Genomic DNA, 15,613 nt, shown 5'->3' with positions numbered 1-15,613 from the left:
AAACGAAATGCTATTTTCTTTATTATTTTTTCCCATAAAGTGTTTTAATGGATACGCTAGAACTACTACTCTTTGGGGGATATGGCTTGTTACCTGTTTTAAAACCTTACCTTTTTCCAATATAAAGTGAAATGGTTTAAACATCTCATAAAGAATATATGGGGCAGAAAAACACTATTAATCTCTTTAATGCTCGCGTAGTATGCTTCGATGTATAGGAAATGGTTAGATAAAAGATACACACAAATGTATTAAGCCCAAGTTTTGGGATTCCTCACTTAATAGATCAGAAAAATCTTTCAAGTACAGATGAGTTCTGTGATAGAACTGCAACTTGGCATCTGAGGCGGAATAAACATCCCCTTCCTCATCAGACCAGCTCGTCACAATCACCTCCAGCCCTTGGCTTATTGTCATGCTCCCCTTTGTCTCAACATCGCCTCCCTGACACATGTCAGGTTAACGTGCATCTTTCTACCATTCACCTTTCTTTGCTCACAGACACAAAGCCCAAAGATTTCCTTGTTAACCTTGACTTCTAATTCTGCTATCTGTCTGAGAATAACTTACACGTGAAAGCTGTGAGGTTACAGTTCACACAGCGCTCTAACATTCATTATCCAACATGAGATTTGAGACAAGCGATAGATCTCTCAGATCAGTAGAGCGGTGTCTAAACCTAGTTCAAAAACGGAAAACACAAAGCTTCAGAGAAGTTCCATCCACTGACCGAATGATTTAGGCTTAGTGACAAATGGAAGACTTAGCCACAGGATCCGAGTCGCAATCCACTCTTGTCCCCGTGACATCACATTAGTGTCTGAGGCCACGTTATAACTATCGACCAAAGTTTAAGTGTCATAATCTTAAAGATTCTAATCACTGGACAAGTCTGTATGTGAGTATGTCTCATTAATAAAGGGCTCTTGAAGCTCATGTTAGTTAACAGGAAAATGCCAAAGCAAACTTGAAACAATAATAAAACAGACACTACATTAACATAAAAAATTCATAAAAAGATGATGTTGAGGAAAAGACACACGGTAGCTCTCCAATGGGTTCCTGTTAAATTGTTTTTAAAGTATTTAAATGCTAAGGGATTTCAAATGCCAAGCCCGAAGGGAACATCAGAATCACACAGAGATGGAGCCACTGCTGAGGCCCGGTTCTCCTTGCCCCTGATGCGTGTGACGAGGTACAGTACACCCTTATCTCCATTGCTGAACCCTGAATCAATATAGTCAAAAGGAAAAGAGGTTAAAGAGCAGGTAAAATTAATCCACAGTGATGGACATTCACACAGAGCTCCTTTTTAGAGCATTACCAACTGGGCAGTGCCCAAGGCTTCGGGCACGTCTTGGCATGTACACGATACCTCGAGAAAACTTTAAAAAGGAAATTAGAGATATAACATAGAAAACCAAGAATTTGCGATACATAAGAAATGATAAATGACACAAGAGAAAGCATTATGCTCACTAGGAAGAATGAAAAGGTGCAGCTGGGAGGCGGGGTCCCCTCCAGGGCTGCGTGTGCCGAGTTAGTACTCTCTGAAGATAAACGGGGCGTGTTTGAATCCACTGTTATCATGAGAAGCTTAAAGAGTACATGAAAATCCTGTCTCAACATTTTCACAAAAATCTTTCTACGTTGAAGAGAAGTCAAACAATACTCAGTCAACCAGAAATTATTAAGGAGATAAATTCTGCATTAATTTTTTAAAACATAGGTGCAAAAAATCTGGCAATTTGTATGAAATATAACATTTTTTTTTTTTTAGGTGAGGCAACCCTTGGTTGACCTCACAGATTGCAAGGACCTTGTCAGTTTACAATCCTATAATTTTTATTTTTTACGCCTATAGCACCTGGTCTTACTAGGTGGTCTCCCATCCAAGTACTAACCAGGCCCGACCTTGTTTAGCTTCCGAGATCAGACAGGATCTGGCTTGTTCAGGGTGGCATGGCTATTGACTTGAAATATAACATTTAATTGCTAAATTTAAGAGCACCAAGTATTATATATAATAATACTGGCAACTAAATACAGCATCAAGTAATTATAACTGGAAACAACTGTCATTTCTCAAAAAAAATGTAATGTTTTAAAGAACTTACATGTTATTTGTGTGTGTATAAACACACATGCACACACACCTGTTCCTCAGTTTATTCACTGTGACTTTCATAGACCTGACTTAATCCTTAGTTTTTCTGTAAATGGAATGGAATTTCTAACACCCCTATCAGTACACTTAATGCTTCATTACTGTAATTACCCTCACAGCATCTCAAACCTTTGGAGCCGTAGGGCTAAGATCACTTTGTCAGTTTATAAAACCAAATGCAGGGAAGGTCAAATGCAACTCTTTCGGGGGCTGCAGAGTGCTAAACCCCACAGAGGACCCCCAGCAGGAAGCGGGGGACCGCCCTGAAGGCCGGCAAAGGCCGATGCTCAGCACATGGACTTCAGTTACGTGGGTTCTCAGAAACCAACAAAACTAACCGGTGTTAGCGGTGCTGGAAAAGTCACTTTTGCTAAGTGAAATCCTTGGCCTGTCTTTACTATGAAGCTTCAACGTCTGGGATGCAGTCAACATGCAAATCTGTCATCAAGGGCATCAAAAACAAAGTGCAGTTAAAACGTTTAAAAATTTTTTTGAAAACATCTCATTATTTAACCTATCAGAGATAAGTGAACAGAAATTCAAGGGCCTAGTTTTGCTTAACCCCTCTGAAATAAAACAGCAGAAGCTGCCGTTTCCATTCATTTGCTCTTAATAATTTCGATATTCAAATGTGTTTTGCACAAGTATAAAAAAGTTATAGTCTTCAATTTCACCACAGATAATGCTACTTAGAAGAACCTGGAAGACCTTACCTTGGCCTAGGACCATGCATGCAGCCATGCAAGCATGCATTCATGCAACATAGCAGCACACAACACAGTGCAAAAAATGGCAAAGAAAACCAAGTGATGGCCATGCTAACATTTTTTCAGGGGTCTCCTTACCAAACAGTGAAATCCTATGCCTGACAAGAACTCCAAGTTTGCAGAATAGGCTGAAGACAAAAGAAAAAAAAAAGAGAAAGGGGGGAGGGGGAGGGAAGGTAGAAAAGACAGGGAGAAATTAAAATAAAATTTTAAAAAATAAGAAGAAAAAGAAAAAAAAAACAGCTGATATATGAGCTGGAAAAAGCCACATGATGTCACGCAGAAAGAATCACTTGTCTGAGCAGAACGTGGAGTAAAGGGACGAAAGGAAGTCTGAGTGCATATCTTCAACAAACATGGTTAAAAAAGCACATATTATAAGAAACCAAAAAAACCGAAAGCAAAGCTAATTAATATAAAAGCAATCTACATAAATCCTGCAAGAATATATCTACCGAAAAGCCACAAGAAAAAATTTAATTTTATCTGTTCAAACTGTACCACTAAAATTCTACTTTTGTTGTTACGGACGTTATTTAACAACAGAAACATGGTGCTTTGGGCATACAGTTACTTGAAGTTTTAGTACGTTTTATCATTTGCACTTTCCTTCTTCCCAACATTGCCCACGCCTCACACACACCCCAGAGCATCCAGCGAATCTGGACACGGTGGCGTAGAGACAGGATCTGAGCAACCGCTCACCACCGAGGGAGCAACGTAACGGACGTGACGGCGTGAAAGGCTCCCCGTGCTGGTGCACGAGGTGGGTGTCTTTCTTGTCTCCTCTGGAGCAAGCTCCTGGCTCTCGTGTGCTGGTCCCTGGCGATCGGCAGTGGGAGTGTGCGGGCCAGGCTGGTCTCCCGCAGCGCCATGGCGCGCACCGCCTCTCGCAGCAGACCCCGGGCAGTGCCGGCCACCATCCCGTCGATCACCAGGCTGCAGTCTGTAGTTCCCCACAGGCCCCTCTTTTCAGGAATGGCCCTCACTCCCTTCTTCGCACCCCTGGGATTCAGCTCAGGACAAAGCCACTCCAAGAAGCCTTTCCCAACACCCTGCGCTCCTCTGCCACTCCCAAACGGAGCTGAAAGAGGTCCCCTCCCACACCCTCCAGCAGCCATTTGCAGATCTCAATCTCCACACTTAACCCCCCATGTTACCTACTTCCACATCCAGCCACATCCTCCTGAACTGCAGAGCGCAAAGCTCTGCAGGAGCGGAAACCTCTCGCAGACAGGTCTGCACAGCACCACGCGCCCGCAGCTTGCCTTCCTCAGTCACTGTGACAGTCTCTCCACACTGTCCCCTCCTCACCTGCAAAGCTCTCCGTGTGAGCAACGAGCAGGTGTACCCTCGCCAGGGCTGGGGACACAGATCACGCCATGGAGTAAGGCCAGTGCTCAGGACACGAGGGCACAAAGAGGCAGAACCACGTTTGCGACACTGGCCTCCTCCGTGGTGAGTTTTGGCCGACATACCTCACTTCACTAGTCATGTGGATTAATTTGTTGATGAAAATTAATTATACAGGGCATTGCGTGGCTCTTCCAAGAAAATATTCATCCACAAATATCTAAGTGAAGCGAAGGACTTGGATAATCTCTTCAGTGCTAAAAGTTTTTTAAAACAACGATCTACTCCAGCAGACGTAAGATTAGCCCCTGAGCTGCAGCATCTGAGCAAAAACGGACGATAAGACTAGAGCGACTTCCTCCAGGTGCCTTGGCCACCTGGCTTTATGCTGCTGACTCCCCGAGGGCTGCCTCTGTCTGTTCAAGGAGATGGCTTGCAACTTGGACCCCTGTATCCTGACCTACCGCCGTGGCGCCTCTCACCTCTCACTAGCGGGTGCTCTCTGGTAGCCAGGGGAGACACTCTGAGATGATGCCGCATTTACATCATCTCAGAATTTATATCAGCTAGGATCAGGCTGTACCCCACCTGACCCAGACCCAGGATGCTTTGCTGTGATCTTAAGCAGAGCTGCTCTGTCTCTCATTCCACAAGATTACATTTAATATCTGAGAATCCCTCAGAGGAAAATGATTTCTGACAACATCAGCTGCTCCTGAGAGTAACAGATGTGGCCCCTGAGAGAAAAACCGCTGGATGGAAAACCAGGTCCTTAAATGAGACACGCGATGCCTCTTTCCCCGCCCGTGCCATCCACTTTCAGGGTGCAAATTCCATACAGTGTGTTAGGTTTGATTACCACAAGCTTGGGCTGATAGTTCCTCTAGAAACAGTTTCCGTGCTCACGCGACGCCTCCCTCTCCGTCCCTCCAGCAGGTCCTCCTCAGAGCCGGCTCTGGCCTGTGACTGCTGCCCCCTCGCTGCTCTGCAAAATCCCTCGAAGTTCTCGGTGACCCATCAGCAAGACCTCTGTCGTCTCCTTCCGGGAAGCCCTCGCAGGTGGCACCGCTGACAACGTGAATCCGTGCAGCCCTGGACCCCGCCATTACTCTCTGCGCTCTTCCGAGCCCCACGTCTCAGACCCGCCAGCTGCGACAGTTCTGCACGACTGGTCATCAGGCCTCTGATCTCCTTTACGCTCACGCACGTTCAGAGCTTCGGGCATGACACGAGTAAAGAGAATCCCGAGACGGATCGCTTCTTGCCCTGACGTCTCCAACACCAGACACATATTTCCGCGGGACCCCTCCCGCTGAATGGCCTCTTGGTACTTAGATGTCAACTAATACCCAATCCAAGTTAACCTCTTCTTTTCAAAACGAGTTCTGCAATTCTTCGGTTTTGCCAGCGACTCCAACATCGTTCCAGCCGCTCAGCACCTCCTGGCTCCTCCTGGCTCCCTGCCGTGTGACTCACCGCCACACCCAGCTCCCGTCTACAGTCTACATTCCATCTACATTCGCACGACCTCTACATCTCGGTCCTTTAACTATGTCTCCACTTCCACGCCTCACACCTTGTTACTTGGTGAGCTCCATGCGTCTGCGCCTGCTCAGCTGGACCTGAGTGCGGTGAAGGTAGGGACTGTGTTGTTGCAGGTCCTCAAGAAGGACAGCAACTTGAACATGGTGGACACTCAGGACGACCAGCAGAATGGGCCCGGGAGCGCGCCCTGAGGTGGCGCTCGGTCACAATGGTCTCCGCTCTTACCAGCCCCACCTCCCCCGCTCCTGCCAGGCAGTCTGTCCCAGGGGACAGTTTGATCATTTTCCTGTGCGAAAAAGTTTCAATGGCTTCTTAGTACTAATTAATTAAGTAAAAAATCTAATTAAAAAAATTAAAAGGAAGCAAGAAAGAAAGTAGCTGATTCTGGCATTCGATCTCTGACAATATTCCACGCGGGACCTACAGAACCTATTCTTCCCCTCAAGTCGCCAGAACATGTTCTGATTTACTCTGTGGGAGCTACGGTCAGTCACGAGAAAGGGGTCACTTTTGGAGGTGATGAATAGTTCTCAGAGTAAGGCTGGAAGGTAAGTTGAGACAAGGAAACAATACAGAAGAGGAGGAAAGGAAGTGCCATCATTTCCTTTGTATCTGTCCTATGTTCTCTGAGTGTATTTTCTCTAAATGACCAACACCCGCCAGGAACAAAGTTTCTGCTACAAGGGCTGCCTGGACCAGGGAGGGTGAGGGCACTTCGCAGTGGCTCCCGGGCCGGGAGGCTAGTGCGGAATTGGCGCCTTGGCATTTTCCAGCCCCACGAGCTCTGGCCCCCAGGGACCCCGGGCAAGGTGGGGGCGGGCCCTGTGACACGGAGGGTGGCCTCTCCCTCCCGGGGAAGCCAGGGAAGGCCATGCCCAGGTGGGGGAAGCTGTCCGTCCTGACCTTTCCTTTTTGGTAGCACAGCTTGGGGAAACAAGTGTGTCATTGGGGTGGATTCCATTATTTTAACTACAACCCATTTTATCAGTTTCATAGGAAGATTATTGTTTGAAGAAGTTTGGGACATTTTTAATGCCACTGAAATCCTACATCACAGGACTGGCTACTTAGTAGTTAGTAAAAAAGACAACGTATTTGAGTAAAGATGTAAGCGTCAAACTCTACTCAGGTTGCCATTCCCAGCGTCGCCCTCAGATGACAGTCTTACGCTACCCAGGAGTCCGACACTGCCCTGCACGCGGCACATCACCAACATCAAGTCCACGGCAAGCCCCCACCTGCTTCACACGGCTCACCCACGCTCACGGAACTCCTTTCTGACAGTCTAAACGCCTGGCAGGGACTCCCACACCGTGTGGCCGTCTACACCACGTCCCGGCGGAGTCCTGAGGAATCACAGTGGAAAGCCCCAGGAGGATCACAAATAAACCTATGACAAGCAATTAGATTTAAACAAAAACGAGAAAGCACTTCTAACGTACCAATTGCGTGGCGGGACGAGGAGTCATTGGAAAGGAGATATTTCTACTTCATTTTCTTCCAAGAGTAGACATTTTTTAAAAGTATGTATTTAAAATTATAATTTCTGTAAGTGCAATTTTTGCCCTACTAAAAAGTTAAGTCTGGCAAAAGCATTATATTTGAAAGAATTTTAAAGAAACTAATGGTAAAAGCACCATTTATCAAATATCCTAACGCAGTAAGGCCTACCTGGGAATTCTGTACTGGGAATGTCATTCTTTCTGTTCAGTTTTACATTTAGCAGCAAAATGCCAGAAATCTCAACATCTAGAACACATGTATAAACTGCAGAAACCAACACCTCACAGGGTCTGACTCCTAGAGAATGGGGAGGATGGGGCGGGGGCGGGGTGGGGGACTGCAGCCCCGTCCCACGCTGGCCCTGGGCACTCCTCCCTCCTCCCCAGACGCGGGCCCCCCCCAGCCACCGGCTCTGTTCTAAGCTGTTTACCTTGTCACCATTTCCTTCTCCTTGTTCGAGGCGTGTCCTCCGGAGCAGAGAGGTCTGCTGGCCGCAGACAGGAAGTACAGGCGATGGTTTTTGAAATATTGATCGATTAAAGGAAGAACGACCTAAAAGAGAGGAAAAGAAGGCTGCTGTGCACAGCGGCGTCGCGTGGCCGCTGTGGGACCGTGTAGGGGGAGTGAGTGAAACCTCGGCATGCGTCAGGCCCTGACGGCCACCACCACACCGGTCAGCACCTCAGAGGGCAGCTCGCGCGTGTGTGTGTGATGAAGAATACATTAGATTTTTAGCAGTTTGGATTTATTTTAAATATTTTTTCAAAATTAAATAATTGTCAATAATTTCACATAATGCAGTACAGGGCCCAATGTGTGAGGACTTCAGCTGACACCCTGTCGCTTAACTGATCCTGTAACTACTCCGTATGGAAGGTACCGCCATCCCTGCTCTGTAGGTATTGAAGGGAGCGGCAGAAAGCGAGTGACTTATTCGAAGTCACACTGCCGTTTTCCTGCCCCACAGTCCTCTCTTCCCGGCCCCCCTCGAGCCCACCTCCCATTCCCCACGCCAGCCTGCCGGCCTCCGAGAATCCCTCCCCTGCTCCTGTCCGTTCACGCCCCAAAGCCCCAAAGCCCCAAAGCCTTGCACACGCCTTTCACTACGCCTGAAATGCGCTTCCCACACACGCTCCCTCCTCCGCAGGCCTCGGCCAGCGGCCAGCGGCACTTGGTCAGAGAAGCCTCAGCCGACTCCTCAGTGAGACAAAGCCCTGTATTCTCTGCTCTTACAACACCGTTTGCAGCTTCACATTTTATATGTGTGATTTGGGATCCATCTCTCTCCCTACGAGTCTGCAAGGTACACGGGAACGAGAACCGTTTCTGCGTTTGTTTCCCATTCCGGCCCCCTCCTGGCCTCTGGGAACGAACTCTGTGTTGTCTACCATGATCACCAGTGCTGAGGGTTTTGCTGGGCCTACAGCAAGCACTAGATAAATATTTGTTGGATAATTAAATGAAAATGCAAGAATAACTGGCATTACCAGTATTTAGACTCAAGTCTATCTAACCATATTTTTGACTACAATGTAGTACAGCATATTCACATACTATAGGAATATGCGAGCTTTGGTGATCGCCCTAGAAAGTTGTGCATTGCCTGAACTTATTGATTGACACATAATAAGTACTCAGTAAATAAATATGTGAATGAATGAACGAACCACAGACAGAAATTAAGCCACATTAGGCACCTGCAAACAAAAATCACTAGGGCGCCGAGTACGCAAGCAACGCAATACAGAATGTGTTTTTAATTGTGGGATGCGCAGCCGGGAACACAGCGCTACTGACAGTTAACTATCAAGGGGATCACGTCCCGGTGGGAGCAGCGACCACAGAGCGCAGCTCGGAGTAAACTCGGGGGCTCGGTGAAGACTCTGAGCGCTGCACGGAGTGCGGGACGACCAGAGGGATCTCCCCGACAGTCGAGGGCACGATTCTGAAAACACGCCATAGAGGCCAAACACTAATCAACCAAACAACCTTCCATCTCTGCAACTGATCTATAACCACCACACGCAAGTATTTGAAAGGAAATGGACAGAAATCACCAGGTCGTTAGGTTAACAGCAACGCATTGTACCTAAGGGCGTCTGTGCCCCTGACAGTGACTCCACAGGACGCAGACTAACCCCCTGCAGACAATGCACAGACTAAACACTGAGTAATTGAATGAATCAGCACAGAGACCTTGAAACTCCCTCTCATCTCCCTTCCTTATTAGCTGAGAGTCAGGAGTGCTCTAGGCAGATAGCAAATTCTTTATAAGTTATTTTAAGTGGGATGAATAATCACAGAGGGATATCCTTCACATATGAACAATTTATTGCCTCCGAGCCTCAGCTTCCCCATCTGTAAAGTGAGCAGGACTAAGTTTCCACAATAAAAATTCTATCGTAAAGGTGCTTATAATGCACCCCTCACAAATTAGCTAATATTTTTCCTCTTTCTAGAATAAATGTTCATCCAAAAATTTTGTCATAACTTTCAAATACTAAGAAACAAGTATTTTTCTCCTGTGTTATATGATAAAGGTGAAATGAGAACTCCGATCTCGACTTCTAGAACAATGTTGTTTGAGAAACGAGGCGGGGCGGGGGGGAGCAGAGTGAGCTGAGGTGCAGATACCCGCGTGCTTCACGCAGCCACTGGAGCTGTGGAACGTGTACTTGCAGTAGAAGGCATGTTTGGAGACAAGCCCACTCCGAAAAAGGGCAAAGCGCTAAAGAGCATATTTTTAAAACAAACATGCTGAAGCAAAAACAAGATGGACCGTATACTGTACTTTGGCGAAGAACTTGATTTCTTGCTCGTAGGGGAAATGCTCTCCTTTGCCTCTGCTGCCCCCATCTGTGGACAAGAAGAGCTATTAGGAACACTGGCACTTCAAACACTACAGGATGTTCACCCCAAAGGCAAAGTTTAGAACACAGTGCCAAATGTGCTTCCCACTAAACTGAACATAAAAAGCCAACCAGAAACATAAAGACTAACTCTGGCAGTGTAATTAAAAAAAAGGGAATTTAAACAAAGAGCCAAATCCAAATTTAGAAGCCACTGAGGAAGGCCCAAATACGTGGTTATGAGCACACAGTGCAGTTTTGACGTCTTCCTGGCATGTAAGGGAAAACTGGAATAGAATACAGTAAAAATCCCCATCTTTTTTCATAAGAAAGACACTCCCTAGGGTAAGAAAAAGTGTGAGCTGAGTAAGCATAGCTGCTTAGACTGTAATACTGGCCTCTAGTAAAGACCATCTCTTCTTCGTATGACTGAAAGTTAAAGCTTTCAATATTAATATAACAACAAAAATTACGAGGAAGCCAGTACTACAATGAGGGGAAAGACTGCAATTGTAATATTAGATTGGAAAAGTAACATTCTGCTGAAGAACAAAGAAGTTCACCAATGTCAAAGATAGTTTTCATAAGCAAAGCAAAAACGCCTAAATGTTCCCTGGTTTAGCAAATGATTTCCAGGCTGAGAGTTGATCAGCGAAGGCAGTCAGCTGAGCGGGTAACCTTTCCTCACCTCCTTCGACACAGAGGTAAGGTAAAAATAAACTACAATAACCACGATGAGAGGCAGAGCACATCAGAGAGCTAAATGGTTTAGAACTAGATGCAAGGCTGTAGTGAAGTTTTTAAGTAGAGCTTCCATATTTTATGAGAGTCAAACTGACTCTTTTGCAAATAGAAATCAAAGCAATTTGCACTACACATTAACTCTTAAACATACATTCTGGATAATTTTTAGGAAGTTTAGGTAATATTTTGTAATATGAAGACAGTGTTATTCCTTGAATAAGTTAAAGAAAACAATGGATTTTAACACTTGCGAATTTCATTTTTGCATCACTTTTGCACTAAATTTCTCTCATGCATTATGCAAAATGGCTGGATTCCTCTAAGGGACTTTCTTATATAAACTATATCAAGACAGAATTTTGTACATAGCCCAATGTGCTAACATTGCAAAGAATTGGGAGGAAGTATCTCTCCTTTTATTATCCATTTGAACAAAATGCTAATGTGCAAAATGAAAAAGATTTGGAGAGAATACAGCCTCTGACATAATACTGAAATTAGGAAAAGGCACATGCACATTCTCACTATTGCCACCAGCCTACACCTAAGAATGACTGTGTTAAAGATGCGTGTGGCAAAGGCAACAAAGCGGCGTGATGGAAGCTGCATTTGCAGTAAAGATGAAAAGTGGACATCAAAGCTAATGATGGCGCAGAGCGTCCCTAACAGTCCTCGCACGTGTTTTCCCGTCACAGCCTCGGGAAAAGCTGCGTGGACATCGGCAATGGCAGACAGCCCTTGGCTGGGTTCTCTGAGGCCCGCCTTACTCTCCCCCTGTAGAAAGAGACACGTGCTGATGGGCACACCTGCCCGCCGGGCCGCTCGCCACTGCCTACACGAACCCTGCCCCGGCGGCTCACCCAGGGCGAAGGAACCCTAAACACGTGCTGTCTATGCGGAAACAGAGTCTTGGTCCCTCCTCCGAATGATTACTCTTTTTGCTTCTCCTCCTCTCGCTGACAAAAAGACTGATTCTCAGGATTGCTATGCCTGTCAGATACTTTTAAATGTGGACAAGAAATTTCAATGTGTATGTAAAAGCTTCAAAAGTTCACCACAGCCTCGTTTTTGTTCTTTGGTTAAATTTTATTAATTCGGACAAATTTGGCTACTAGTTTGGATGACTCAATCCTATTTTAAAATATATGAGTTACAAAGATAATACATATTATAAATTAGTTTGCATAATTGGCTTTTTTGACAAATGATGGTTAAAAAGAGAGCAAAAAATATAGCTTTTAGACTGTAGCCAGAGGCAGGTTAAAAGACAGGGAGGTTCTCTGAGAGAGTGAGGACCAAAACGAGTGACGAGACTGAGAAGTACGAACTGGTGGCTATGAAAGAGTGATGGGGACGTGGCGCACAACCCAGGCACCGCGGTCAGTGACAGCGTCGTCGCTGTGTGGCGTCAGCCGGGAACCACACTTTGTAGTGACCATTTCATAAGTTATGCAAATGTCTAATCGCCAAGCTGTACGTCTGAAACTAATACAATGTTGTATGTCAACTGTCATTGAAAAATAAAAAAATTAAAACAAATAAAGATAAAATAATGGTAAACTGGAAAATCTTTCATCACTTAGGATAGGAGAAGCCAGGAAAGAGGAGACACTAGAGCTCGGGTTTCTGTGAACTTTAGTCTGAGGCTGCACCAAATACGCAGCAGAAATCCTAAGAAAACAGCAGCAGGAAGAGCCCTGGAAGGAGGGTTTGCTCTTCTGCTGAGGGACGTGGGCCTGGAGGGAGGGTGGGGAAGGCCGAAAGAAGAGGATTAGGAAACGAAGAAACCTGAAGAACAAACACACTGTTTTCTAAAAGGAACCAAACTCTACTCCTTATGCCTTACACTGCTCGGCAGCTGGAAGCCCTGACTTGACAGTGAGGAACTGTCTTAATGAAATGTTCTAAATTTAAGGTTTAAAATCAGAAGTTCTCTTCCTGCCCAAGTGGCCTGGGGTCAGGCGAGCAGGAAGCCCTTCATTCCATTCTGAGATGGCAAGACAGTGTCGCGCTGCAGTAGCTCTAGTACAAACGTGTGTGTCCCTACAAAGGTGAAACTTAGGGCCTTTACTCTGTATAGAAATTTCAGGAATCCACTGAGTTTTAGTTTTTTTAGGGCCAAGCAGTTAATTTCAAAGGCAAGATTTAACTGTACCTTAAGTTTTGATGTCCATCCGGTGTATCCTTCAAAATGAAAAATCAGTGCCAATAAACTTTATAAGGAGAACAGAATCTAAAATTTTGGGGGTTCTCAAAATTCACCCATCCCTAAGAAGGTGTCTACCTACTGACCGTAAGACTCTACTTAGTGCAGACGGACAGAAAGTGTTCATGCCGTCAAGGAGCAGACCAGAGACGGCCTGAGAGTCATGCTGCTGCACCCTGATGCTGTGAACACTGGACCGACGACCGTGCTGGCCACGGCCGGGCTTGGGCACCCACCGAACTCCAGGATGTACTGATGGGCACCGTCCACGTAGCGGATGAGCTGCTGCAGGAAGCTGTAGGCAAATCGCTTCTCAATGGAAGGCGTGTCCAGTTCCAGGTCCTTGAATCCTCTAGAAGAGCAAATGTAAAAGATGAAACCAGTATCTACGAAGACTATTAAAAGGCGTGTGTGCGTGTGTGCGTGTGTGTACATATATGTACAGATCTAAATCATATGTTAGATTTTTTTAAGTTCTCAAAAGTCACCCATCCCTAAAAAGTTATTTGCCTATTGACTGTTAGCCTCTGGTTAGTCCAGGATGGCTAGAAAGTGCTTACACCATCAAGTTACAGATATGCATTATCCACACACACAAACACACACACACACACAAGTACACACATCACACATATATATGTATATATGTGTGCACATACACACACACACACGTAAGTTTGGAAGGTTATCTAATATCCTGTAGCTAAAGTTAAAAATGAGCTTTAACTTACAAGGAATACTTTGCATCTGATATATAACTAGCTAATAACTATATTACTATGCAATAAAATGCTGCCTTTGGAAAAAGAGTGTATTTTTGCCTAGAGCTTCTGTCTAAATGATGGAGGGGATTTAACACAGGTAGTGCAAAGAACTCAGTCATGTGGCAAGCAGCTTATGGAGAGGATGTTTCTGACGTGGGTGTCTGAGCGAGCTAACTAGTAGCTCGAGGGCTTAAACAGGTGTCTGAATTGCTGTTCGGCGCTACGTCTGGTGGGGACAGTTAGACATTCCGTTTCGCGATGAGACTGCGTGGCTGGGCTGGCGTGCTTTTACCTGGACACAGCGTATCCACTGATCTGCAAGAACTTGAGGATGTCTTGGGCTTTTTCCCTGTCCTTGGCTTTCTCTTTGGCTGTCAGTGTGTCGTAGGGCACGAGCAGGGGATGGTTTCCACCTCCTAAGGGAATGTCAAGATGGAAGAGAAACAGAAAATGATGTGAAACGAGACAGGCGCCTGCACAGGACACACTGCCATAGCCGACGACCTCTCAGCGCACAGAGCACATGGGGCTCGTGTGGACTCTCCCCTCGCCAGTGCCTTTACCATTCCAACTCATTAGGAGACCCATTCGAAGAGAGACTGCATATGCCTTCTAAGAGGCGATTAAATCATAACATCCAGTGCCAATAGCACCTGCAATCACACAAGAGGGGAGCTGTGTTCCCTTCTCCATTCAAACGGCTTCTGAATACGGAGATTACAAATGCACGGCTGGATCTAGTAAAATCACAAGGCACAGTCTAAGGGCCACGCTTCATTTCTACCCCACAGAAAGGAGAAAAAAAGGTGAAATTTTTATCACGCCTCCCAGATCACAGAGTACTTTATAATCATGTATTTCTACACAAAACCCATACTTAGGTTGCTAAATTTAAAAGCTGATCTCTTTTAAATATCTAATAAGAGTAACATACATACTTAACTGATTTTAAATTTTGGCAAGAATCTAGGATTCTAGTTTACCTACTCTGGTTAGAAATACTAAAAACATTCTTTCAGATTTAAAAATTCTAGGAATTATTTATATTTAAAAAATCTAGCAGGGAAAAAACATTCATAAAATTACAAATTTTATAAATTTTTGTAAAAACTAAAAAATTTCAATAAACGCACTGGTAATTCCAGATGTTAAACTCTGATACAAGGAATGCCATCAAATGAGCATTGACATAAATAGCATAGCATGCCCCAAATTTAAAGTTTATTAAATGCATACGGGAATATTTTGTGTGGGATGCTGCAATTCCTTGAAACATAACAGCTCAGAAAATTCCAGAAGAAAAGAATTGAATATAAATGTCTTGTTTGAATTATGGTGACAACATACAGCCTATTGAATCAATCTCCAGTGTGGTTTAGCCAGGAGCTACTAAACCCATCATTAATATTTAATTTGCCCTATTCGAGAAATAAGCAAAGGAGGAAATGTCATGTTTTCCTAGAGCTTGCTCTGGTTCCGCGTGCCATCAAGGAAACGCATTGTGACCATCAGGTGAAGCTACAGTCATCAATGCAAAGGGACAGGCAAGAGCATCAGTGCGGGACGCATTAAAGCGAAATGACAGAAATTCTGAGACGTGAGGAAGGACGTGCTGGCGTCCGGAATTCACGGAATTTCTAACATGAAAGTGTCCCAGGCACATCTGGCCCTTTCTCATAAATTAAAGGTGTCATGAGCTCTCGTACAAAGGACAC

At 45.1% G+C, this 15,613-nt stretch overlaps 1 protein-coding gene and 1 pseudogene across 7 annotated transcripts in view; both read right to left on the bottom strand.

The window, feature by feature from the left end:
* RYR2 (ryanodine receptor 2) overlaps window positions 1-15,613 on the bottom strand; it is a 525,506-nt gene that overhangs the window by 99,776 nt on the left and 410,117 nt on the right. For all 7 annotated transcript variants that reach the window (XM_036235620.1, XM_036235621.1, XM_036235624.1 and 4 more), the window contains 5 exons: window positions 14,191-14,314; window positions 13,371-13,486; window positions 10,127-10,191; window positions 7,766-7,887; window positions 3,013-3,062 (listed from right to left, as the gene is read on the bottom strand). In XM_036235620.1, the coding sequence (XP_036091513.1) occupies window positions 3,013-3,062; window positions 7,766-7,887; window positions 10,127-10,191; window positions 13,371-13,486; window positions 14,191-14,314 (477 nt within the window). The remainder of the gene's footprint in view (window positions 1-3,012; window positions 3,063-7,765; window positions 7,888-10,126; window positions 10,192-13,370; window positions 13,487-14,190; window positions 14,315-15,613) is intronic.
* LOC118613429 lies at window positions 1,856-1,974 on the bottom strand (annotated as a pseudogene).

Source organism: Rousettus aegyptiacus, unplaced genomic scaffold (assembly GCF_014176215.1).
Source record: "Rousettus aegyptiacus isolate mRouAeg1 unplaced genomic scaffold, mRouAeg1.p scaffold_m13_p_18, whole genome shotgun sequence".
NCBI lineage: Eukaryota > Metazoa > Chordata > Mammalia > Chiroptera > Pteropodidae > Rousettus > Rousettus aegyptiacus.
This window is presented reverse-complemented; position numbering and strand designations above follow the sequence as displayed.